This window comes from Pseudoliparis swirei, chromosome 7 (genome assembly GCF_029220125.1).
Source record: "Pseudoliparis swirei isolate HS2019 ecotype Mariana Trench chromosome 7, NWPU_hadal_v1, whole genome shotgun sequence".
NCBI classification, from domain to species: Eukaryota; Metazoa; Chordata; class Actinopteri; order Perciformes; family Liparidae; genus Pseudoliparis; species Pseudoliparis swirei.
In genome coordinates, this window is record NC_079394.1 from 18,328,505 (window position 1) to 18,355,447 (window position 26,943).

The 26,943-nt window shown below is 45.4% G+C and overlaps 1 protein-coding gene across 1 annotated transcript; it reads left to right on the forward strand.

The window, feature by feature from the left end:
• Positions 1-4,028: 4,028 nt before the first annotated feature.
• On the forward strand, positions 4,029-26,632 carry gas2l1 (growth arrest-specific 2 like 1). Its single transcript, XM_056419547.1, has 5 exons — positions 4,029-6,623; positions 14,064-14,171; positions 18,624-18,720; positions 19,464-19,722; positions 21,964-26,632. Exons 1-5 carry the CDS (start codon positions 5,889-5,891, stop codon positions 24,038-24,040), a joined length of 3,276 nt encoding a protein of 1,091 aa, XP_056275522.1. The 5' UTR covers positions 4,029-5,888; the 3' UTR covers positions 24,041-26,632.
• Positions 26,633-26,943: the final 311 nt, after the last annotated feature.

Here is a 26,943-nt window from a genome sequence, read left to right on the forward strand (position 1 = left end):
TGTTTTTTGAGTTGTGAGCTTTAATCTTTTCAAAATAGTCATGCACATGAATGGCCTTTTTGAAATTCTTGAGACTGAGTTGCAGTTTCATAAGTCTCACATTGATTTTACGATCTGTGGACATTGTGAAAGCATCCCTGTATGCCACATGCTGCAGCGCATGACTTGTTCCAGATGTGCTTATCATATAAACTGTTACACAGATCTGTGATCACTTTCAGAATAAAACCATCTCTTACAGATGGTCTGTACAGTGCATCCGGAAAGTATTCACAGCGCTTCATTTTGTTATGTTACAGCCTTATTCCAAAATGGGTTAAATTCATTATTTTCCTCAACATTCTACACACAACAACCCATAATGACAAAGTGAAAAATGCTTTTTGCAAATCTGTTAAAAATAAAGAACGAAAACATAACATGTACATAAGTATTCACAGCCTTTGCCATGCCACTCAAAATGTAGCTCAGGTGCATCCTGTTTCCACTGATCATCCTTGAGATGTTTGATTGGAGTCCACCTGTGCTAAATTCAGTTGATTGGACATGATTGAGAAAGGCACACACCTGTCTATATAAGGTATCACAGTTGACAGTGCATATCAGAGCATAAACCAAGCCATGAAGTTCAAGGAATTATCTATAGACCTCCGAGACAGAATTGTATCGAGGCACAGATCTGGCGAAGGGTACAGAAAGATTTCTGCAGCATTGAAAGTCCCAATGAGCACAGTGGCCTCCATCATCCGGACATGGAAGAAGTTTGGAACCACCAGGACTCTTCCTAGAGTTGGCCGCCCAGCCAGACTGAGCGATGGGGGAGAAGGGCCTTAGTCAGGGAGGTGACCAGGAACCCGATGGTCACTGACAGAGCTCCAGCGTTGTTCTATGAAGAGAGGACAACCATCTCTGCAGCACTCCACAAATCAGGCATTGTTTGGTAGAGTGGCCAGACGGAAGCCACTCGTCAGTAAAAAGCACATGACAGCCCGCCTAGAGTTTGCAAAAAAGCACCTGAAGGACTCAGACCATGAGAAACAAAATTCTCTCGTCTGATGAAACAAAGATTGAACTCTTTGGCCTGAATGCCAAGCGTCATGTCTGGAGGAAGCCAGGCACTGCTCATCACCTGGCCAATACCATCCCTACAGTGAAGCATGGTGGTGGCAGCATCATGCTGTGGGGATGTTTCTCAGCGGGAGGAACTGAGAGACTAGTCAGGATTGAGGGAAAGATTAATGCAGCAATGTGCAGAGACATCCTCGATGAAAACATGCTCCAAAGCGCTCTGGACCTCAGACTGGGGCGCCGGTTCATCTTCCAACAGGACAAGGACCCGAAGCACACAGCCAAGATCACAAAGGAGTGGCTTCGGGACAACTCTGTGAATGTCCTTGAGTGGCCCAGCCAGAGCCCTGACTTGAACCCGATTGAACATCTCTGGAGAGATCTGAAAATGGCTGTGCACCGACGCTCCCCATCCAACCTGATGGAACTTGAGAGGTTCTGCAAAGAAGAATGGGAGAAACTGCCCAGAAATAGGTGTGCCACGCTTGTGGAATCAGACCCAAGAAGACTTGAGGCTGTAATTGCTGCCAAAGGTGCTTCAACAAAGTATTGAGCAAAGGCTGTGAATACTTATGTACATGTTATGTTTTCGTTCTTTATTTTTAATAAATGTGCAAAAATTTGCAAAAAACAGTTTTCACTTTGTCATGATGGGCTTTTGTTTGTAGAATGTTGAATGAATGAATTTAATCCATTTAGGAATAAGGCTGTAACATAACAAAATGTAGAAAAAATGAAGCGCTGTGAATACTTTCCGGATGCACTGTAGGTGCTTTAAAAAAAAACTGCAGCATAACTTTTTCCCCAGCAGTTTCTGATACTGGGTGGTTTGGGTTGTCAGTGGTCTCGGTGAATCAATCCTGATAACGGATTTGAGATACTTTTTTATATCTCGGCAAGAAAAAGAAGGTGAGGTTAGAGGTAAGCCCCAATCAAAAGCATTCATAGTGAAGACAGCTTAGCTCACTGGGGCTGCCACTTCTAATATTATTTCCTTCCAATATCTAGAATAAAAAACTGTTGCAGTGATAAAAAAAGATAATACTAAAAAGCTGCAGCAGGCAGGGCAGTTATTCAATATGAATATGTATTGTTTTACCCGAGTGTGCTTTGTCACAGGTAGTATGCGACAGTTGGAACACAGCACTACAAATTTAATATACAATTCAGGCTACCTTTGTGTAATGGCATATGTTTTGACAACAGAGAAATATTCACATTAATGTCATAAACTGGTGACATGCTGACCATTACAAGAGTGGAGATGCCAATCATTTAATTCTTTCACTTTTCAAATTTCAGTGCATTGTGTTACTGAGGTTTTTGTCTGCATGAAGTAGAGTAGAAAACACACACCATCAGGACACTGTCAAATGTAGGCTTAAATTTGAGGCGACCTCTCTATGTGCACTGTCAACTGTGATACCTTATATAGACAGGTGTGTGCCTTTCTCAATCATGTCCAATCAACTGAATTTAGCACAGGTGGACTCCAATCAAACATCTCAAGGATGATCAGTGGAAACAGGATGCACCTGAGCTACATTTTGAGTGGCATGGCAGAGGCTGTGAATACGAATGTACATGTTATGTTTTCGTTCTTTATTTTTAACAGATTTGCAAAAATTAGCAAAAAACAGTTTTCACTTTGTCATTATGGGTTTTTGTGTGTAGAATGTTGAGGAAAATAATGAATTTAATCCATTTTTGTATAAGGCTGTAACATAACAAATTATGGAAAAAATTAAGCGCTGTGAATACTTTCTGGATGCACTGTATATCTCAAAATAATATCAGTTATAGACTTGCCTTTATTAAGTAACCTGAGAAATAATTTCTGTATTCTTGCCATATTCTAAAGAGCACTTTTTTAAGTGCATTGTCTTTCTGACATTTTAAGACTCAAAATAATGCTTTAAATGTTTTACTCCATAATTTCTTGTCTGTAGATGGACCTCTTCTGTTACTGTGGTAGCCGGAGCAGTTTGAACTAGAACTTGTAGTTGTGACATAACCGGTCCGGCCTGGTTTCTGGTGCATTAACACCAACTTGTTTACTACTTTTCTTATGACTAATTAAATACCTGAAAGATTTAAGTCTTAACAAATAGCACCTTGTTTTCTGCTTTCCGTGACTTGATCCGCCAATACCCAGCAATACTATTGTAAACTAACCACCAAAAACATGAGAACTGAGCTGTTAATGCTGGTATCAAGTCTAAAACTGAAAAATGATGTAATCCCTTTTAAAAAATATATATTTTTACTCCCATTCTACCTGCAGTTTGGCTTCATTGCTGTATTTTTTTTATTGTGTTCTCCAAAAGTGCGGTTATTGATCACAGATGTGTATTTAATTTTTTTTTACATCTGGTGGACTTATGGACATCCAAACCGTCTTCCATGTTTTCTTTTCATACACCTACCGGCTTACCACCACACAACCCTTCCTGCACGATTCAAGTATTGACAGTGAACGTGTCATCCTTTGCAGTATCTTCTATTTCACACTTAGTTACCCAACAACTTTTTCTTCATTCCCAATAGAAACATCAGTGGCTCACAGCTTATTAAAGTAGAAGTTGTCTCACTTCATAATCTTACTGAGAGGTATATGTCTGTTATATTTCGATTTACAGCCCTCTGAAGTATCTGTAAAAAACCTACAGCTGCGGTTTAAAGTACTTATTTACTGTGGAGGGTTGATTAATAGTGCTGGATTCTCTCTTATTTACTTTTTTTTTTACTGACAAAAGCTGATTCATCCAGGCCCAGAAAATGATCTCACCCCCCCCCCCCCCCTTCTCTCTCTCTCTCTCTCTCTCTCTCTCTCTCTCTCTCTCTCTCTCTTAAACAGACATGTCCCTCTTTTTAAATTCAAACAATCACACAAGCGTCTAAGAGCTACTCCAATAGATTGGCAAAGGGGAAATGAGGTTATGGAAAATACTTTGAGATGCCCAATCACAAGTTTTTGAGGACACAAAATCCAGTTGCATACAGTTTAACTTATAGATGAAAAATACGAGCTTCTGTGCGTCTCATCGACTTTCAGAATAAGGGCACTATAGTTCAAACATTCAGAACACGTTTTCAACAGTATTGTAAAACAAAAAAAACTTGAGTAGTGTTTTTTATGGGAAGACTCCTCATGATCTAGTTTCAAGTCATGTGCTGTGAGGCTTCACATCTCTTCACACTTTGATTACAGACAAGATCCAGCACCACAGTCCTCAGCAAGGTTCCCTGATGTTTTTCTGAATCTTAACTAGCCATTAAAACCTGTAAATCAGGTCTGCTCCCCAGAGCGTGACCCTCGTTTCAAACTGTACCGTGAGCTGTAAAACCTTTAGTCTTCGACAATCTCAAGAACGGGATGTCATGGTCTTACGTTCTCATTTCGGCCTTCTGATCTTTTTTGGATGATGGAGAAGAAGTAGAGAGCTCAAACACGTCTTCTCCCTGAGTTAATGCAACAATGAAGCATCGCCATCTTGTTATCTTGTGCAATATGAGACATGCAGTACAAACGTTCTCTGACATGCAGAGACCTTGTGCTACTTTGTGTTGTGCCTTGTTTGAGTGTTTAACACGATCTATCAGGTGCATATCTCTCTCTATCATCCTCGTGCTGGTCCAGGGTCCACCTGCTCTCTCCTCTGCAGTTGGGACCTCTTTAACTCCTTCACACTTCTGGGACATTCATGACAAAACATGAGGTTTAGACAAGGTCATTAAAGGTTAACTAACATATCACATGCTATGATCATTGACACGATTATACTGAATGCATTGTGCTAACAGTCTTGTGACGCTGAACTGTCGGCTGTATTGATGACCTTTAGGCTATTTGTTCACGAGACCACACAGAGGCTCCATTATTGAGAGAAGATACTGCAAGAAGCCTCATAATGTGGCAACCAAAGGAAAACACGTACAAAGGTATAACTTCTTTTTTTTAGTTGGCCTTACAGAGTGAAACAGTTTTATCATTTTGTGCAAACCGGTGCAGCACCATCAGGAACTGAAATCAAATTAAATGAACGAAAAAAGACCACAGTAAAAATAAATATCCTAAACCTGATAGTATTGTTGACATTACGCCATTACATTTATTTGGAAGTTGTAATTTATATTCAGCCAAATGACCAATAACGGCGTTATTACGCATGATGTTGGATAATCCGAGCAGAACATGTGTTTTAAGGAGTGCGCATGCGGAGTTGGTGATCATGGGGTTAAGTTTTCCTCCTCTGCCGCGCGCTGATCCCTCATAATGGGATGTGCCACAGAGTCGCTCTGCCGGTCTAAGCTACAGCAGGTCAACATATTCCGTGCAAGAGGCGGGCCCGTGTGCTGGGAAGATGAGCCGTGGACTCGGTGCGGCGCAGTGGTCGTGACTCCATCGGACACACAGACATGGTGACACGTGGATCGTTGTGGGCCAGAGGACCCGCCGGCCGCCGCGTGGATTAACGGGCCGTCGCGTGGGTGTGTATCGGCGTCTCGGACCGCTCCGCAACCCCCCTTCTCACGCCGGGGACCCGGCGATGCGCCGTGGAGAGGAAACGAGTTCCGCAGAGACATCCGGAAAACGCATCCATGCGCCACGGCTAGACCTCATCCAGACATGCCGCTGACATTACAAAGCCTGCTTCCACGGAGCCCCCGTAAGAAACCACTCGCACGAATCGGCATGGGTGCGTCAACTCGGTTATTTTGCTTCATTTTGCGGGCGAGGCTCTGGAGCGCAGTTGTGCAATGAGACAATCGGGAATCATCAAGTAGACTTTATCGACCGGCGACATAACTCGATAAATATGGCTGATCAGAGCAACATCCAGTCCTCCGCCTCCAAGAGTATCCGGCCTTTTAAATCCAGCGAAGAATACCTGTACGCCATGAAGGAGGACCTGGCGGAATGGCTGAACACCCTGTACGACCTCGAAGTCACTGCGGACAGCTTCATGGACGGGCTGGGGACGGGCTGCGCCCTGTGTCGGCACGCCAACAACGTCAACCGCGCCGCGCAGGACTTCCAGCTGGAGTACCCGGAGGCGGCGCGGCCCATGAAGGTTCCGTCCAAAGACGTCGTCTTTCAGTCACGCAACGTCGTCACCGGCTCGTTCGTGGCGCGGGACAACGTGTCCAACTTCATCAGCTGGTGCAGACAGGAGCTCTGGATCAAGGACGTGCTCATGTTCGAGACCAACGACTTGGTGGAGAGATGCAACGAGAAGAACTTTGTCCTGTGCCTCCTCGAGGTCGCGCGACGCGGGTCCAAGTTCGGCATGTTGGCCCCCATGTTGATCCAGCTGGAGGAGGAGATCGAGGAGGAGATCCGGGACCAGGAGAGCCTGCGGATCGACGCGGGGCAGCCGGCTGAGCAGAGCCCGCCCAGCAGGTGCTTCAGTCGCAAGGAGAGCGGTCACAGTGTGGAGGATGAAGATGATGATGAAGACGATGGTGGTGATGGTGATGATCAACCTGATCCAGAGCCGTTCGTCTGGCCGCAGAAGAGAGTTTTATGTGACATGCGAAATCTGGATGAATTGGTGAGTTGAAAAGTTAAAGACACAACAAACGTAATCCTGTCCCTTAGTGATCCGATTATTAAGTTTCCTAAGTAAGCAGCTGACTCCGAAACATGAGTCACAACTGAATTATGATTCATGCGAGTTATTATCAGAGTGTAACGATCTTGCAGCTCCATTTCTCATAATGGATTCCTCACTGCTCATAACACCGGTGTGACATATAGAAACATATCGTCGACCATAAGCTTCTCCCTCACAGGCCTCGATCACAAGGGACCGGCCTCCAGTTGTTTGTGTGGTGCTAAACAGCATGACGCAGCATCGGAGACCCATACCTCCAGAAAGGCGTCAAATGTCAAGCACCATCTCTAAAAATCTCATATCAGTGCTATGAAGGAGGCAGCGCCTTCAACCTTCCCTGTGGTGTGAGTTTGTGGCTGCGTCTTAACTTAGTTTTAGACGGTACTGTTGCATTCCTGCCCACCTGTGAGGCCCAGTGTGTACTTCACACACACACCTTCTTGCTTTCCCTAAAAGGTCACATGTCCACTGTGTGACATTTCACCTGCATTGATGTAGAAATGTCAGCTTTACCTCGACGGTGTTGACGAGGATCTGCTGGCCTCTTTTCATTAAGCGTGTCCATCAGGAATAACTCCCAACATGCCTTGCAGGCGATGACGATTCTGAATGGCGTCCTGCTTCTGCAACGCCTTCCCCAACGCGACTGAAACGAGTCCCTTTTCGCGGTTTGGTTCTAACGCGTTTCCCGTCCTGTGAAGTTCAAACCATCGACTCCGGTCACTTGTCCGGTTGAACCGGCTGACCTTTGTGAGGGCCTGCCTGACACGAGCACATTAGAGAGGCAAAGGTCGTGTTGGGGTCAAAGCTAATGAGCAGACAGATAGAACAGCTGGAGCATGTGGGGGGGGGGAGGCATTGATAATTTTGCGTTAATGAAGAGAACAATGTCCGTCTTTGGCCCCAAAGATGTGAGAGACAGTCACACTCGCGCCCGTCGGGCAGCCGAGCAGAGCGGCTCCAGTGTGACCTCCACAGACAGAAAGAGGGGAGCATGTGGAGGAGGACGTTCAGACTCACACTCAGATGAGGATTAAACAAGCCGCCTGTATCGGGACAGACGATTGGAGGAAAGCTACGGAGCGTGTGGCGGTCTCTGGCTCTCTGGCAGCGGCCCACAGACACATGCGACTTGACTGATTCGAGAAGCGCCATTTCCCTGTCATCACATGTCGGGTGAATAAAATCTCCACCTCCCTGTCAACCGAAGAAAATTGCAGAACAGCAACATGAGGCTCTTCAAACGAGGAACCACAGTGGTTCAAAGAGGAAAGGCTGCTGTATTAAAATAGTACCAGTGCACCATAGCACCAATATATCTAATGGCTTCAGCATTTCTCTTTTTGAGGCCCAGACACATATCCACTACATAGCTCTTCATTTTCTAAACTGCAGTTGGTTTTTGACCAGAAAACAGTCAACATTAAATCCACATTTTTATTTAAATTAATTCATTTTGATCAACATCTATTAGACCTCCCTGTCCTCTGTCACATTATCACAAGTGTATCCTGCAGAATACTTTTCTTTGTATTTCTGTCTAACAGGGGATTTGTGTTTCGGTATAACTGTAAACCTCCTCTCTCGTAGACATTAGCGTCCGACAGGGAGGGAGAGGGAGAAAGTTAAAGGGCTTCGTTCCATCGGCCCACAGCTGTGACAGCAGCCTGTGCGTCCGCTGCCCTCAATCGAGCCACTTTAAAGATCAGCGTCGTCCAGGATGGATTGGGTTTCACTGGATGGTTTGGCTCTTTGTTTTTTTTATTATCATTTACAGATTATTTTTCTGTAAAAAATAAATAAATAATAACATTCCTGATGAAATGTCATCAATTAATTACCAGGCCATTCGCTTCCACAGTTTAGTTTACAAAAAACTGAACGTGTCCATGAACCCACCACACTGCCCAAATCCAATTAGGTCTCAAGCTGGAAATATGAGCTGGGCAGTGTATGCATGAACCCGAGTATTTCAAGAGACATGTGTACAGGATCATATGTACGCATTTTTCAGTTAAAAAATTCCGAATCGTATATCAAGACCAACTTTTATTTCTGGTATCTTTAGAAAGGTTTTAGTTCTCGTGGAGCTGACAGCATCTCAATGAGGTCTGTACATTTGCTCCTGCATCTGTACGCTGCGTGGTTACTGGATGCTCAAACTCATCTTGTTATACGAGACAATAAAAGTGTAGTGGTAATCGGATTAAAGGTCATTATTCTAACGAGTGTAGAGGCATTCAGACAGCAGGGTCATTTGAAGAATCCCTTTTAAGGACATCTGCATATTCTATAATCACACTCAAATGCATCACCATATATTCTAAGTTATGATTTCTCCTCATTACACTCTGCTTATAATATTTTATTCATAGATTGCTTTCGGGATTGAGAATTTCAACAAATGAAGCCGATGAGGAAGACTCCCTCCCCTTGCTTTATTGCATAACATTTGAAGTGTCACATCGACGATTTCAAATGATTCAATCTGAAGGAAGCTGTTGTCTATCCTAACAACGCTCATGTAACACTCACCACCTCTGTCCTGCCACTCATCCGCCACTGCGTGTTATTACTCATATCACTGTGGGATGGTGTTCCACTCTCACGTGGAGGAAGTGACCGGTGTCTCATTTCCTTCACCATAAATTGAGTCAGTGACAAATGTTTCTGTTTTGTTCTCCCATTCCTGGAGATGTTATTTGTTCTCAATAGAAGGTTCAAACAGCAGCTGGTTCACATCGCTATATGCACACGTACGTGTCATCCTATACATTAGGGGATTTACTTTCATACCACCACTCGATGGGGATTATAACGGCGACTTTGATTGGAACTGGGTTGTCCTAGCAGCGAAATGTAACGACATAGTAACAAAGAGGGGAAATCTGTGTATTCTGCCGACATGGACAGTCTGCTCCATTAGCCTTCTGGTCCAATTCATGCATTCAGGGAATATAAAAAGGAGAGTAGACAACAGATAGTGTGCCTGGAGTGACTTCAATGTACACTCTGTTAAACCTGACTGGAATGGAGGCTACTCCGGGAGGAGAGCTACAGAGAGAAAAGTAGGTCATCGTGCTTTGCATCGGGTCACACTCATACGCTTTGCCGAGAGAGCGTGGCATCCTTCAGTGTTTCTCCCTCCTGTGTCACATGCTCTCATGTTTTTAGGGGTTTAGTGTTTGACCTTTTAACCTCTAGTCTTTGCACAGAAACTGTACGGACTAGATTTCACTCCTCCTCACTGTTTTCTATTCGGCATTGTGAAAACAGCTGACTGCACTCTGCCCGCTATTTGTCTTTATTGCACGGTGTTTATTGCCATTGGATTGTTTGCATGATTATCATTGAATTGGGCGTTCGTCTGAATGGGCTTCTGTCTGCGTGAGCAGTCGGGTTATTCTCTGCACCTGCCTGCCGCTTCCTCGTTCTAGTCTCAGGATGAGGAGAGCGTCGGACATCCATCCCATTAACCTCAGCGGTCGCCAGGAGAAGTGCTGCGTGTTCCGGAGCCGCATCAAAACAAACCGACGGATGACACAGATGCTGGCCTGATCTTTAACTTTGATTACGCGGCTGTTTGACTGAAACAGATGAATTATAGAGTTATTCGCCTTGCAGCACTTGATGTATATTAGATTATTACCTTCTCCCAGCATCCCAATGGGCAGTTCTTCATGTGGCCAGAAGACAGGCATTGATTTTGATGAATGTTTTCGTTGAAGCCATGGATGAGGCCTGCCCTGGAGCCAGTGTGATCGTCATGGTGTTACATACTTTTGATGGGATAGTTTTGTACCATATGCTTATTTGCTTTCTTGTGTCTGCATGGTAAATATGCTGTAGATGATTTTTTTTGCAACCTTTGGACCGAGCCGAGCGGTCTCCTTTGTCTCCGGTCTTTGTGCTGGTCTCAGCTGACTATGCTCACATTTAATGGACAGATATAAAAGTGTTATCGATCTGATCATATCACGCTCTGCCAGGAAGAAAGTCTATTTCCCAAAATGTCGAACTATTGCCAGAATTCGTTGTTGGTTTTCTATATTATTCATCTCCTTCTCGCTGAGGAATGTTTCTGGCAACCGCGGACACACCTCATCCTGAGGCGTTTGTCCCACCTGTTGAACTAGCAGGCTTATAGTCCTCAAACACATGTGTGCTCATTATCTCTCCAGATTGTCCCCTACAGGCTCCAGGTCCAACATACTCAGCATCAATTCAGACCTGTATCTGCTCCCCCGAGGTTGTTTCAAGAGATCATTTTTGCAAAGCAGGTCGTTCCATGTTTATGAGATATTTGTCCACAGAGGAGTCGTTTAAGCAGGCTGTCAGGAAAGTGGTTTAATCGGAGGATAGAGTCTGACATGTATCTGTTGTCAGTTGTGTCCACAGGCTTAGGGAATGCTTAAAATGGGTGGTGAAGAAATAACCCCTCAAGTCCTAAAACTCACCCGCCTCAGTAGGCGTTTTTTTCTCTCTCTGTACTTATCTGATGGTGAGGTTGTTTTATCTCGGGAGGTTTCCTGTCATGACAGGAGATCCTCAGGGTAACAAGATAAGCTAAAAGAAGGCTCTTGTTGTCATTTTTATAAATTCACCTGGATAGCGCTCGACACAGTGTGCCATCTAATAATCCTCACAATATCCTAAACCTTTTGAAAAGACAATGGATTCTGCCGTAAACCATCCAGTCTACAGTTGTGTCTCCTGACGTCAAATCCTGGAAACACTGTTGCGTAAATGCTCGTGGAGCAAGTTCAACTTTTACTGTTGACATTTGCCTGTAATTATCCTTTGCATAGCAATCATAAAGGAGCCGGTTGCAGCCGGCCAACACACCTCCACCTCTGTTTGATGACTGCGGTGTGGTTGTATGCTGCTTGTTGACTCACGAGAGAGCAGACTGTATTCAGATGGCTGTGCGGCTTCTCAGAGCTCATTGACAACAGTCTGAAAACAAAACCGTAACAATATGACATGTATTCATAAGATCTCCTAAATTGAAACCATACATCAGTAAATGAAGAGCAGACAGGACATATTGTATCGGCAACCATGCACATTCCTTTGTTATACTATTTTATGTAAGGCTACAGTATACAGTCTTACATGTCAGTCCACATCTCAAATCAGTGAAGAAAATAAGGAATACCACCAAAACATTGTTATCTCCCCCTCCCATTTCCTCCCCTCCTCCCCAGGGTTTGCTCAGCCCTCAGTGTCGAATGGCCCTTCAGATGTCGGCAGGTCAGGAAGGAAAGCAAAGAAGAGATTATTGACTCTCACTGAGCAGATAGTACAGGATCTGAGCGATGTATATGTTCTTCCCGATGAACGTTTCGTAAGGACGATGATTCTTTACGCTTTGAGACGAACCCAGCTGCTCAATCCGAAGGCAGCGGTTCCTTGATCATGAAAGTGTTTCTCCGTCTGCATTCCTATCTTAAGATAGATACAGAGGATTCTCAGAATAGGGGAGGGCTGTGGATTGCTCAATAGTCTTTCTTTTTCTTCACTAAAATCTGCAGCTCTCGCTGAGAGCGTCCATAATGTCACGAGCCTGCATCCATAATTCATCTTTCAGTTTTTCGCCGTGTTCCGGCTCCACTTCCGCCTGCCTCCTGTGCGACCGTGTCTCCCTCCTCCCCGTCTCTCTCATTCCGGTGTGTCGTCGTGTTTTGGTTTCAGTGTGTCTGTTTGTACCCATTGTTGACACTGTGAAGACATGAGAAGTGCACACATTTCATGTCAAAGGCTCCGCAGAGTAAATATTTCAAATGCCAGGGCTGCTATTGATTAGCTTATTGTTAAACCCCTTCATGGTGCGGCTGTGTATCCTGCTGGGTGTTTCGCACGAGGCACAGTGAGCGAGTCTTTCACCTTCCCTTTGGAGGAAAATGCATGACCTCAGCTGTACAGCTCTGGGGAGGTTTTGGGAGGGAGAGAAAGGCTTTAGCATAGCGAGAAGGGGACGAAAAAAAATACAGTTGAAAAGGGAAGAGTACAGCTATGTGTGTGTGTGTGTCTGTTGCCATAGCAATCTTTCCATTAAGTCACTCGGCAGGGCTTTTCCAAACAGCTCGTCCACCTCCTGCAGAATGAAAGACGGAGGAGTGACAGAGCGGAGGGAAAGAGAGGGAGCATGCTGATGTAGAAATGTAAGCAAAACAAAGAAAGCAAAGATAAATATAGGGCTGGTCAGCAAGTGCATGGGCTAAGAATAACATCTGAAAGACTACAAAGCAGATAAGAGAGAAAAGACAGAAGCAGGTGAGAGGGCGAACAGAGAGGCAGGTGAGCTGCTGAGGTTTAGCGCTGATCCCTCACTCTTTAATAAGCAGGGGAACGAATTAAGGGGTGCTGTTTGAGGAAAATAACAAGGTGCCTCCTTAATCTACCGAATACACCACAATGTAGGTGCTCTCACACACACACACACACACAGCATCCCATCAGCCCTGCACAGCATGAACGCTACTGTAAACAGACAAAGGGGGGGAGCTCACAACCTGACATTTTCCTCTAACACGTAATTTGAGCACTTGAATATCAATAAAATGCTCTCCTTCCCGTGGTTGGGGCTGCCCCTGCACACACAGTCATGGAGCAGTTATTACTTTTCTCTGCGTGTGCTTTCCTCTGCTAGTCGACAACTGTGCATACGTCTTTGTCTGAGAAAGACGGCAAGAAAAACATCAATGTTTGCCCATCCTGGATCACAGGCGGAGCTCGCTCCACCCTGCAGTCGTGGCTGTGCCTAATAAAGACCCCGGCCACAGCAATGGCTTTGACTCCCTCGATTCAAAACCCAGCTGGCAGCGCAGGCCCGCTGACATCACTGCCACCATTCTGTTTTCTGAGCTCCTTCTCCCCTCAGTTTATGATGTCACACCCATAAACAATGTCATGAAGCAGCCCGTTGAGGCAGAGAGGGAGAGCATTCATTAGCATGTCCACATATGTATTTTTGTGCTCTGGTGACACTTTGCGGTGAACTAAATGACCAAAACGTTCCGGAGGGACGAGATGAGGCAGGGCTTTTAGTGTGGTGGGAGAGCGGGGCGGGGAACCATGACACCCAGTGGGTGCTTAAGAAAGAAGTTGGCAGGAAGATGACGCCCTCATACGCTGAGGCAGCCAAGACTGCCTCAGTCTCACACCATAAACCAGAATCACGGTGTTGTTGACACACAGAGCTCAGAACCACGTTACTAACCATGACCTCATGTACGGGCGCCGACCTGAAGAACAGGAAAGGAGTCCCGTCACGTTCCTCTCGGATGTGTGTGTGTGTGTGTCTGTGTGTGTGTGTGTGTGTGTCATGTTTTTCTGACATGGATGTTAAAACAGCTTTTGTTTTGTTCTCCTCAGGTGCGTGAGATTCTGGGCCGGTGTTCCTGTCCCGCTCAGTTTCCCATGGTCAAGGTGTCGGAGGGGAAGTACAAAGTGGGAGACTCCAGTGCATTGATCTTCATAAGGGTAGGTCCTCACCGCCAGGAACTCAATTATCTGTCACTGTGAGCTTTGTTTTCATTATTTACGTTTCTAGATTAACGTAGAAAGTAAAATAGTTGAGCATTGTTTTCTCAGTGAAATTCAGGATGTTTGATCACCTGCATGGATTCTTTGAATATCAAGGTATTCATCAACCAACGTCCGGCCTTCTAAACATGTGTTTAATTCATTTTATTAAACTAAACGGCCTTTGATTAAGCTGCTTAACATACCAAGTTATTTTTATGCTTCATAGCAAATAAAGAATACAATTAAAACGATTGTACAATGTCAGGTCACTTGCACTTGAAGGTTGTTTCTAGTTTATTACAACTTTCTTCTTTTATTATAGTTTTGACTCATTCTCACTTTCCTCTTTACTTTACCTCCAGACTAAGTGGTTTATCTGACTCCTCATTCTTGTTTCTCTTGCTGTAACACCCTGCTCTGTTTCTCCTGTGTTCCGTGTCTCCTATGTCTCCTCTGTGTCTTCTCTGTCTTAATTGTTTAATTCCCCGCACCTGCCCTCAGCCACTCTTGTCTCGTTACTGTCTGATGTCGTACACCTGTTTCCCCCCCTATATATTGTGTCAGTCTTTCCCTTGTCTGCTGTCGGATTGTCGTCTCTAGTTCCGTGTCCTTTTCCCGTCATCCGGTCCGTGTTCCTGGTTCTGCCTGTTGACCCTGCCTGCCCCGAACCTGGATTCTCTGCCTGCCCCTTTTGGACCTTGTTTTTTTGTAAACTGTTTTGCCTCATTAAAGAGTGCTTTTTTTGTTATTTATATTGCGTCCAGCCTGTCACTCTGCGCCTGAGCCTCACCCCGTCACAAGAACCTGACACTTGCCTCTTGCTGCAAAGTGGCCAGAAACTCCAGACATGCAGACCAAAGTTGTGCTAAACCTGAATGTTCCCTCTTCCCTCGTGCACAGCTGAAGCTGCTTGGCACAGTAGCCTGTGCGGCCTGCAGACATTGGACCCATACGGTGTTGGCATATGGCATTGTGTGTCGGTTTAAGGCGAGCAGGGTTATGCAGCCACACGTAAACCCATCCGCTGCTTGCTGCGTCAGAGCCCAGAGAACCGAACAGTGGATGCAACATCATTGTGACTCCTGGAGAGTGTTTATAAACCGCTCCCAGCTCTGCACTTTATTTCTCACTGAGACACGATTAGAGCTTTAGGTCACTTCCTGAGTCGGCCCTTATCTTGGCTGTGGCCAGTTTCTGCTGGACTGTTTGTCTCCGTTTCAGCCTAAGAGCCGCCATAGAACCGACTCCAGGCCTCCCAGGACTGGGCAGGAAGGTTTTTTCATACCAGGGATTGATTTGGTGTCACTTACCGAAAATGTACCCCAGTCAGATTAATGTGACTTAATGACTCGTTGACCTATTTTAGGTCTTAAATGTCAATATTTCGTTCGCGACACCACTTTGTTCCAGACAGGGAGATTTGATATCCACTGTTAATGTTTGCCACCAGCACTTCGATCTGGGAAATAGTGTTTTCTACATTATTCAAATATTTTGTGAACTAACGAATAGTTCAATAGAGCTTCTGTAGAGTAATTCATATTTTCTTTGGGCTTTCTATATAACTTCTGAATCATTTTACCACAAATAACAATAAGTTTAGATGAAGCTTTTTAGATTGTGCAGCCTCTAAAAAATATGAAATAACATACATTTAGGGAATAATCATTTTTACGAGAAGCCACCAACGCATACATTATCCGTGGCACACATGAAATCATTAATATTGCAGCCCCTCTCTTTTTTTGAAAGTCTATGTCACATGTATTTTTCTGTTGAAACACACTAAAGTGATTGTCAGTCATAAAGGAAGTCCGGGAACAGAGACAGGATTGTTCTCTTTATGAACCATTAGGCGCACTAAAGCCATCATTAGAGGCCGCTATATTAATCCTGAGAGAAGGCGTATGAAAACCCCCCTGCCTTCAGCAAAATGAAAAATACATGTCCTTCTGTACACATGGCATCTATTGCATCTGTCCATCCTGGAGAGGGATCCTCCTCTGTTGCTCTCCTGAAGGTTTCTTCCCTTTTTTCCCCCTGAAGGGTTATTTGGGAGTTTTTCCTGATCCGATGTGAGGTTTTGGGGCAGGGAGGTCTAGATGTACAGTTTGTAAAGCACTCTGAGACAAATTAGTAATTTGTGAAATTGGGCTATACAAATAAACTGAATTGAATTGAATTGAATAACCTCCCCTCCCTCTTATAGTTTTCCAACAGCGCCTTAGATTGTGAAGCGTTTGATCAATGGCCATTCATGTTTGTCTGTTGGCACAGACACTTTGATGGGATAGACATATTTAAATGTGTGAGTGTGTGTGTGTCTGAGCCCTTGACTTGTCAGATTAGCTCTCGTCACTTTGTCTCCGCCCTCTCCTGATTCCTCACTGTGGATGGCGGTGGTCACACATATGCCCGAACAGCTCCAAGTGCGGCCAACACACTTCCCTCATTCTTCTGAGGGGAGGAAGCGGGCGGCCGGTTTAAAAGTCAGTAAACCTCTATTTAGCTGCCAAGGCTCTGACAAGGATCTCACGCTGAATGAGGGGATGAGACGGAGAAAGCAAATGGGCGAACGGGCCGCATGAACCTATAAGACGTCTTTGTCCCCGGGGGAGGGGGGGGGGGAGGAGATGCCTTCAGTTGAGGGGCACAACGGCTGAAATGAACCGTGAGCTTAATTTTTCAGCTCACCGGCGAGATTTAGGAAGAAATTTGTTCAACACGCCTCCGCAATGATGACAAGAAGTCTTTATGTTCGCTGTTGCCATAGAAACAAGGATTGGGTCTCTCTGCACTGAAGACCGTGATACCCCTTCAGTTGTTAAATGAGGCTGCTATGCCACAGATCTAAAGTGGAACATGGTCCCAAATCGTCCATTTAGCCTCAGCAAGGCCACAGCGCTGTGCACAAATGACACGCACAACGAGCTTGTTGGTGATGGGAACAAGTCATATAGAAGGAAAAAAAGCCTTAAAGACCCTTGATCATTATCTTTATAGTCATGCTATTATCCCACTCAAATGCATTTGTTTATTTGGATTCCCAGTAGCTGTTACCATCATGAAAACAAACACATTTATTAAATAGATAGATGAGAGCATCATCACACAGAAGCACCTCTGACAAAGCTTCATTCATTGGAACTCATTTGCCTGCAGCTTATCTTTCTTAAGTATGTGATACTTTATTGTGTTTTTTTCTTCTTTTCCAGCTTTATAAAACTGATTGAGTTGGATGACTGCTTCTTTGTTCTTTTCATCAATAATAGACATCAATAGATGATGTCTATTATGTCACAACAGCACCTCCATCATGGTATACTGTCATGCAAAAACTAAAATAAGTGGTGAGAGAGAAGGAACCGCAGATCCTTTCTGTGAACTGCTTGAATTCTGCTTCTGCTGAATTGTAAAAATATAATATTTCAAAGTACGCTGTTTATAATGTCAGATCCGATGGATATAAGCAGATCTGCTGTTTTTGACAGATTCGATGTCGTAGAGGAGCCAGGCCGATGAGAAGGCTGGTCTTGGATTGGCGGGGATTGTATGAGCGAGAACGTGGGATCAGGCCTCTCAGGGGCCGGGAGATGAGGCGCTGTGCCGCGTGTGATTCGTTGGAAATAAACTCTGTGCCAGCCCACGCACATCCACCACTATCGCGCCTGCACTCTGACACACGGGTCCAGCTTTTAAAACATGTGGCTGGCAGACCCTATCGCACAACCCAAGGCTGGGGGGCGCATCCTCGGGGCTCTCACATCCGTGTTGCTTCAATGAAGGCAGCTTCTGCCTTGAGGGTCTGCGGCTCTTCGGTCTGATATTGTGTGCTTCAAAGAGCAGAGGAGAGTAGGAAGTGGCATATCCAACCAACCCCCTCTGTTATGACGATCCAGGCCCCCTCTCCTCCCTGCTCCTCTCCACGGCAACTTAAGTCTAAGCTGAGTAGCAGAGAGGACAGCAGGGGTGAGTTGCCATGCTAATTCCCCCGGCTCCCCTCCGAAAACAAGGGCAAGCCAGCTGAGAGGCATGAGATAGGCCAAAAAAGGGGTGTCTTTCACAGCACTTTGGCTCTTTCTTATGCTCCCGGACTCTGCTTAATTGTGAGTTGGCATGGCAATGAACAGCCCTCATAATGGCAGCAGCTGGGGGTGATGTGAGAGAAAGAGGAGGGATGGGGGAGGGAGAGGCAGAGGCACAGGCAGGGGTGCATCTAGATGTTACGTAACACTGAAGACCGGTCAGCCTCCAGCGAGTGGCCCCACTTGTGGAATTTGCATGTCTATTGACAGTGTGTGTTGTAGTGCGGTGGATCAAAAGATTCAGCCGTTTTATTTGTGCATGAATGTGTATGTTGCTTTCTGTACATCTCTTGAATCCTTGTCTTCTCTTTTCCTGCCTCAGGTCCTTCGTACTCATGTGATGGTGCGTGTTGGAGGGGGCTGGGACACATTAGAGCACTATTTGGACAAGCATGACCCGTGTCACTGTGCTGCTTTTGGTAAGGTCCCTTCTTGTTGCCTGTCGGCCTGTTACAAAGAAACTTCATTGTTGTCTATCTGTGTTGCATATTTCATAATGTATTTCAGATCGGATGTGCTCGCAGCAGCAGACTCTGAGAGGGTCAGCAATGTGGACAATAGTGTTTGTCATCCAGTCCTCATAGACACAAAGATATATAAGTCATCCAACTCTAAATGGTGTCACTTCATACATTCAGATGTTTGCTGATGATTTGACATTGTTTAATCATTTCATGCTGAAACCAAAATGACTTGGGCCTGCTTGTTTTTATGGAAAATGTGAAGTCACTCGCTACCCGATCCCACAACACATCTGTGTGTATTAACTCATCTATACGCAACACACATACCGAGCGTCTGGCCTGGACAGCTGTCATGAGATGAAATCCTAAGTGGTGCTACATTTCTAACCACAAGTGGTCATGTTGAAGATTATAGAGTTTCAAGTGATTACAGACATATGCCTTGTGTTCTATAAGTGTTCTCCCTAAATAGTGGGATCAGCAGCACCTCTGTGATTGGCTAGTATCACAAGTAAGGATCTATCTCTGGCTCAGGGGCGCAGACAATATCTACTGTTGCTATCTAAGAGCTTGAAGACATTGATGTGGTTGACTCTCGTATATACAGTATTCTGGACCTCTACTGTTTTTATATTCCTTGCAGTCTGACAACGTTGGTTCGTGGTCTGTCTTTACCCACTTGTTGTCTTTCCCCACAGCCCACCGCTACCACCAGGCGAAAGCCAGTGGCCACGGTCAGGGAGGCCATAGCAAGTCCTCGAGCGCCCACTCCTCCCGCTCCACCAGCCCAGGTCCACACTGGCGGAACGATGGCATCGCACCCCACAAACCTCCCGAGAGGCCCGGCCGCTCTCAGAACCCGTCTGGCCCCACCGAGCTGGACTCCAGCGTCGCTCGCAATCTACTCCCACGTCCGCCACGAGACCGCTCAGAACCCCGACACTTTAATCCTCTCAGGTGATTGTGTGTGTACACGAGTGTGCGGATAAGTGTGTTAACTTGAGAAGAAATGAATCCCTCACAAGTAGCCTGGCAGGTCACGCTCGCCATCGGCCGCTTGCTCTTTTGTGCCCACAGATGACCAGACAAACAGAAACACACACACACGTACACACACACACACACACGCACACACCTCACACACACACACACTCACACACTCACACACGCTCACACACACACACACACGTACACACACATTCACACACCTCACACACACGTTCACACACACACACACACCTCACACACACTCACACACTCACACACACCTCACACACACGCTCACACACACACCTCACACACTCACACACACCTCACACACACGCTCACACACACACACCTCACACACGTTCACACACACACACACCTCACACACACACACACACGTACACACACACACTCACACACTCACACACACACACACACACACACACACACACACTCACACACACTCACACACACACACACGCTCACACACACACACACACACACACACACACTCACACACTCACACACTCACACTCACACACACACTCACACTCACACACACTCACACACACACACACACACACACACATCACACACACACACACACACACACACACACACACCTACACACACACACACACACACACACACACTCACACACACACACACACACACACACACTCACACACTCACACACTCACACACACACACACACACACACTCACACACACACACACACACTCACACACACACACACACACTCACACATCACACACTCACACACACCTCACACACACACACACATCACTACACACACACACACACACCTCACACACACTCACACTCACACACACACTCACACACACTCACACACTCACACACCACACACACACACGTACACACAGACACACACACTCACACGCGCACACACATGCACACACACACACTCACACACACCTCACACACTCACACACACCTCACACACACTCACACACACACACCTCACACACACTCACACTCACACACACACTCACACTCACACACACACTCACACACACACATAGATCTGGGAGTATGCAAAACAAATACACATGTCAGAAAGCCACAGATTAGGTCAGAGCAGATTGATCTAATCTCAGGTGACGCTGCCCAGATAAACCGTCCCTCTCGTCTTCTACAGCAATTCTTAGTCGCTACAACATGGTCACCGAACAAATTCACTCAGCTCTAGACTATCGACTGCCTGAAGATGGCCATGATGTGTTGTTGCTGTTCAGGCCATTGTAAGTGTCTCTGTCTCTGGGCTTTACAATCTGGTAAAAAGGGTAGTTGGTCACATACCTTCCCTATATGTCAGTGTGAGAGCGCCATTGTTTAACACAATTTGGAGCTGCGTGGTGGTTTACTTTGGCTTCTCGCCAAAGTTGTGGCTCATTTTTGAATTGAGCGATGGCTCAGACCAGACGTCAAGGCAGCAGCTCCTTCTGACCCTGCGTGGGCGGGGCTTCCTGTTACAAATGCGCCAGACTAGATGAGGCCTAATCTGACAACTATCCCGAGACAACTGTTCACAGCTAACTAGGGAAGTAGGTCAACAGGTGGGCTCCATGCAGGCAAATTAGCATGCCTGTATATATATATAACTCTAATTTCTGAGGATAACTTTAGAAGTCTTGTGTATTAAACACTAATCAAGGGCCCAACCTCGGATCCAAATTCAAACAAAACTGATCACAACCTCACCACCGACATTCAAATCACAGGACAGCAGCATGCTGTCATTCCTAAAGATATCTATAGGTATTTTAATACATGGACTCTGGGCAACAACTTAATACAGATTTTTTCAATATGCTTTTCAGTTTCAACAGAAATAGCATAAATCTTGGGGTAAAACAGACCAATATACTCTATCATGTTGAGAAACAGACCAAAAGTTGTATTCTTCTCTTCTTTATTTATGTGTGTATACCTTAAATCTTCATAGTCAAACAAATAACACACCACCTACTGGGTATTTAAATGTCCAATTAACAATTCATACTTTATTGATCTGTGCTTATCAAAGCGATCTAGATTCGTTCTTCTCATACGTGAACTCCAGAAGTGTGTGGTGGAGAAAGGGCAGCGCTTTGTGTTGGGTTAGAACATCTACAGATGTCTGTGGTTTTATTACAAATATACATGACTCTTCTTTTTTCTTTTCCACAGGAATAAGGAAACAAAGTTGCCAGCGACAAGACGTCTGTCTGGAGACAGTGACTCCTCAACAGCCTCCTCGAAAGGAGGAGGAGGAGGAGGAGGAGGAGGAGGAGGGCGGTTCTCTCTGGGTGGTGCCTCACGACGCTCTGGTGATGAGGTGGTCCTGCTTGTCAATCGCAAGGAGGGGAAGCATGTGATCGAGAGGCCTAGAGCTGGAGACCAGACCCCATCCCTGCGCCCCTCACTGCCCCGTGCGCGCAGCCAATCTCGGGAACGCACTGCTCAGGCTCCGACGCTTAAACCGAACCCACCGCAAGGATCTGCTGATGGGTCGCGAACTTCCCGTACGGAGAGGGGCCGCTCCCTGGTAAACGAGGGCCCGAGGAGGCTCCATGGTCCACGTTCCCACAGCCAGAGCAAGTTAACTTCCCGTACTCGGCCCAGCGATGCCAGCCCGGGACCCACTCCCTGCTACAGAGACCCTCAGCTCCCACCTTCAGACAGACGAGAGGATCTTCGGGCCAAACAATTGCCCCCATCCGCTCCCAGGATAGGCGGTGGGTTCACCAAGAGGCAGTCGTCCTCCTGCTCTAACTCACCTATTAAAGGCGTCCAGAACAACAACAGCAGCCCCAGCAAGAAGATCATAACTACACCCAGACCTCCTGCCCCTCGCTCACCCTCCATAGGAAAAGGCAGACTTCTGCCGCCAGTCACTTCGGGAGGTCGACGTTCACCTCACTCAACTCCCCGCAACTCTCACCATCACGCTGCCCGCTCCCCTCGGACGTCACAGGGCCCCCGCTCCGCTGTGCGAGGCCACCATAGGAGCTGGTCTGGCCTGGAGCGCCAGCAGCCTGAAGAGGAAGGACCGGGCCTCGGTTTCCAGAAGCTGCCAACCCTAGACACCCAGAAGGAGCAGGACCTGTATCGCAGCTTTGAGGCCGAGTTTCTGTCCAATACCCAGCAGGCCATCGGAGTGTCTTGTCGAGCCCCAGGAGTGCCGCTGCGGGGAGCTGGGGTTCATGCAGTGTCAGCACCCATTGATCCGAATGTCACTGACTCTGCTTATTCCTCCTCTAACTCCTCATCCTCCTCCCTGAATGTCGGGGCAAAGATTGGAGCTCTGCCTGACCTCAGGGAATCCAAGAGAACTAATCCCTGTCACCTTCCACCAGAGGACTCCATCAATTTACTTTATACACACAATTTTGGAAGTTCACACAACTTTAGTCAAGGAGAGCCTGAGCACTGGAGAGAGCGTGGGGGGGGTCTCAAGAAGCTCCCGGCCATCTCGAGCACCGCCGAGGACAAGGAAGCTCCATCTTCCCTGCCTGAACTTGGTGACACAGACCGCTTTATGAATCAGGTCCCCTCACAACCGGATTTCCACTGTAGGAATTTGAACGGAGACCATGGAGGTTGTCCTCCCACAGGGGGGCTGGCAGGTCAGCAGGGTCAGCTTGGCTGGGGCACAGGGCCTGAAGGAGATGTTCCTCTGGAGAATCACCAGCCAAACTTACCGTACGACCTAGAAAATGGTGACGGCAGTGATGACCTCCCGCCCCCAGAGGCGTGTCCATCACCTGTGCCCCTTCCCCCCTCCGAGGACTGCTCCTTCCAGGATTCCTCCAGTGAGAACTCTTCCATGTGCTTCAGCCTTAGTGAATCCCGCTCTGAATCCCCCCCACCATCTTCCCCCCTGGCCAACGGGGACAACAATGGAGAAGGGCTGCAGACTAAGAAAGGGCCAAAGAAGGCGGACAGCGTCGGCCCTTTCTCCCAAAACAAACTGAGCAGCAGAATGAGGCCTCGCACTGACAACAGGCCGGAAAACAGCCCCTCGCGCATCCCGACCCCGGTCAGCTTCAGAGACCTGCAGGCTCTGGACACATTTTCCCCAAGCCACACACCACCGCTGTCCCCTCAGAGCTCGTGCTCTACCGGTCACCCAGCCACATGCAAGAGTCTGCACCAGGCCTTCGCAGATATGATCCATCCTCAACCGCGTTGCCCAGCCATGGGCAACACAGATTGCTCCTATCCTGGACAGTCAGGCAGCCTGGACACTGAAGCTTGGATGTAGCACCGATAAAATAGGGACTTGTCATGAATTTTGACCACTGTGTAAAAAAAGACTTTGGGCTATAGACTGTTTTTATTACATGTCTAACACCCTCTTTTTCACTTAGTTTTTACCCTGAAAAACTGCAGGGGGTTTCACGTTGCTTTTATGTTGCACTCAAGCCAAATTATTTATTACCAAAGGAATGGTTTTGTTATTACTTTTACTGTAATTTTAATGTGTGCATGGAGATGTTTTCGCCTATCACGCTAATGAAATGCTCATGGTTGACACAGAGAGATGAAGAGAGAGCATATGTGCTGCCATGTGCCCTGCTGAGGGGCATGGGGAAGTGCCAGGGATGTCACGCTGCAACTCTATAAACAGTGTTAACACTAAACCTTTAGTCCGATGGAGTGGCTCCCTCTTGTGGTTTGCCACTGTATGTCTGCTCGCCTTGGTGGTCAAATACTGGTACGACTGGTATATTCAGTTTCTCCACGTCAGTGGTCTTCATATAGGACTCGGTATGCTTCCATTTACAATACACTCATAGGTAACATAAACAAAGGTGACCCCGTCATTCCCCAGAACACTACATGCACTACTCTGTACAGCCTGTCTGCTGTTATTAATCTATGATGTCACCTTTTCACAACAACTGAGATAGATGTTTGTTTTTAAATGTTTAATGTCCTACAGGGTTTCAAGATTATGTTTAATGCAGTAAAACTTTCTTTCTACTTTTAAGTGGATTAAGTGTAAAAAAAAAAAAAAAAAGAGATGCAGTAATTTACTTTGTGTCATTGTCACTGAAACAGAAATGTTGGGAGCTCCTGCTCGGACCAAACTGTACTGTATACAATGCTACACGTATACAAAAGTCAAAGGCTTGTGTGTAAATATATGTGGATGTGCTCACTAATATATGTGGGTATTTTGTATATATCAAAAAGGCATTGAATATACAGTTTAATGTACATATTCACTGCAATCAGTTCTGTGCGGCCTTAGCTATGCAATGCTGGTGTTGGAAATGCCTTGACAATTCCCTTTGCCTTAAAATGTATTTGAAGGTTAGTTTTTGAATGTTTTTGCTCAAGATTATGAGGATCTTTTCAGTAACACTACATTGCCATCATAATCTGTTTATGATCATGGAAATTGGAGAGTTTGAGTGTGCATATAAGTGAGCAACATTGCCAATTGGAATCATACTTTATACTTAATGTCGATGTACATTTCATGAAAAGATATATCATTTATTGCCTCGGCCCTCAGTGGTTTTTAAATACAGGAAGCCAAATAACCTACTTCAATTTCAAAGGCACAGCATACGACATGGTGACATCTTGTGGTCACAAGGATACCGTTATCTGTGGTGCTTAGTCGAGCCAAAACAAAAATTACAAGGCGAGTTTGATGGATGAATAATGACCGTGAGTGTCTGAATGTGTGCAGCATTGCATGATACTGGAACTGGAGATCAACGTTCTCCTGTGAAGCTCTTGCACAGTTTTCAAGACTTTGAGAGACCAGACCCCGGCTACAGTACTTTTGTTTTTGGCATTTAAGAGGTGTGGACTTTGTAAAATATATTTGAGGGTGGAAAAGTTTAATTGTATGTCAATTATGATGAGTAGGTGGCCATTTCAACAAAAAAAAGTGTTATTGACAATTGTTTTAAGAAATGCAACATATGTGGATGACATTGTTTTGCAGGGCATTGACTCAGTAAATTTGTTTGGAAAAAATAATGTGCATATCTTTGTGTACATATGATATGATGTACAAACAGTATGATATTATGTACAGAGGTGGAGTGAAGAAGGGATTGATGTGGGTCTTATTTATTTATTTATGAAATTACCTTTCATTGGGCTCAAGCGACATCTGTCTTCCAATGTTGTTGAATGAGCTGTAAGTGTTTAGGAACATCTAATAGGGCCCACTGCTAAACAAACATTGGGCATTTAAAGAAGGTCTTCTCAACAGTATACAGTAAAGAGACATAATACATTGGAAATATTGCCAGTTTAAAACTGCTATAAAAACAGACAAACATAATTGGACTGTTTCGCAATACAGATACAGTAATATGATTTAATGCAGACTCCTTGAAATAATGTATGACATGTCAGTATTGTAAGAGCTACACATGTGGCTTGTTATCACTTTCACCTGTATAAACAGATCTTTACATATATTCTAATTATTTTACATTTGAATTGGGTTTGGCTTATTTGACAACATTTGCATTTGGATTAACTAGTCTTTAAAATTGACCAGTTATGTGAACTGTGACTTCATTTCCATCACATCAAACACAAAAGAGAATGATTGTCCTCATAATCTGCTCGTTGTCTTGCACAATTTAGAACATATCATGAATCTCTCTCACTGTCTTGATCCCTAATCAGCGGAATCTGAATGTTCATGATTTGACAATTTCTTGTTTGCTAATGTTACTTTCACTACAACTTCAGTTAAATGTACAGGTTGCTTGACATTGTGGAATTTGTATGTATGGAATAGCAATACTGCAAGGTTTCACTTTTTTTTAAAGTTGAAAAGGCTGTCAAGTTGTTCTTGTAATAAATATCTTCCTCTGAAGTTTATGAAACATCTCAGATCACTTTTTCCATAAAGAACTTTACTCGCAACAGATTGGGATTTGGGGAAATTGTGATGTGTCTGTTTGAGAAAAGCAAAAGTGTGAACGTTTATAATGACAAAATTACTATTCATGCTCAATGCGATTTACTAACTTTTTTTTACTCAAAACAAAAACTATATTGTGTTTACTAATCCAATTTCTTCAGTTAACTGATGATGATGATGATACTCAGATTTGGCAGTTTTAAGGTAAACAATTGAACAACATTGTATTTTCTGCTATTGCTTGGAATATGTGCTTAACGCAA

Bases quoted from the DNA above. Each gene is read 5' to 3' on its own strand.
- gas2l1 (XM_056419547.1), top strand. From the start codon at position 5,889: ATGGCTGATCAGAGCAACATCCAGTCCTCCGCCTCCAAGAGTATCCGG. The intron at 6,624-14,063 runs GTGAGTTGAAAA...TGTTCTCCTCAG, and splicing joins TGCGAAATCTGGATGAATTG to GTGCGTGAGATTCTGGGCCG. The intron at 19,723-21,963 runs GTGATTGTGTGT...TCTTTTCCACAG, and splicing joins CGACACTTTAATCCTCTCAG to GAATAAGGAAACAAAGTTGC.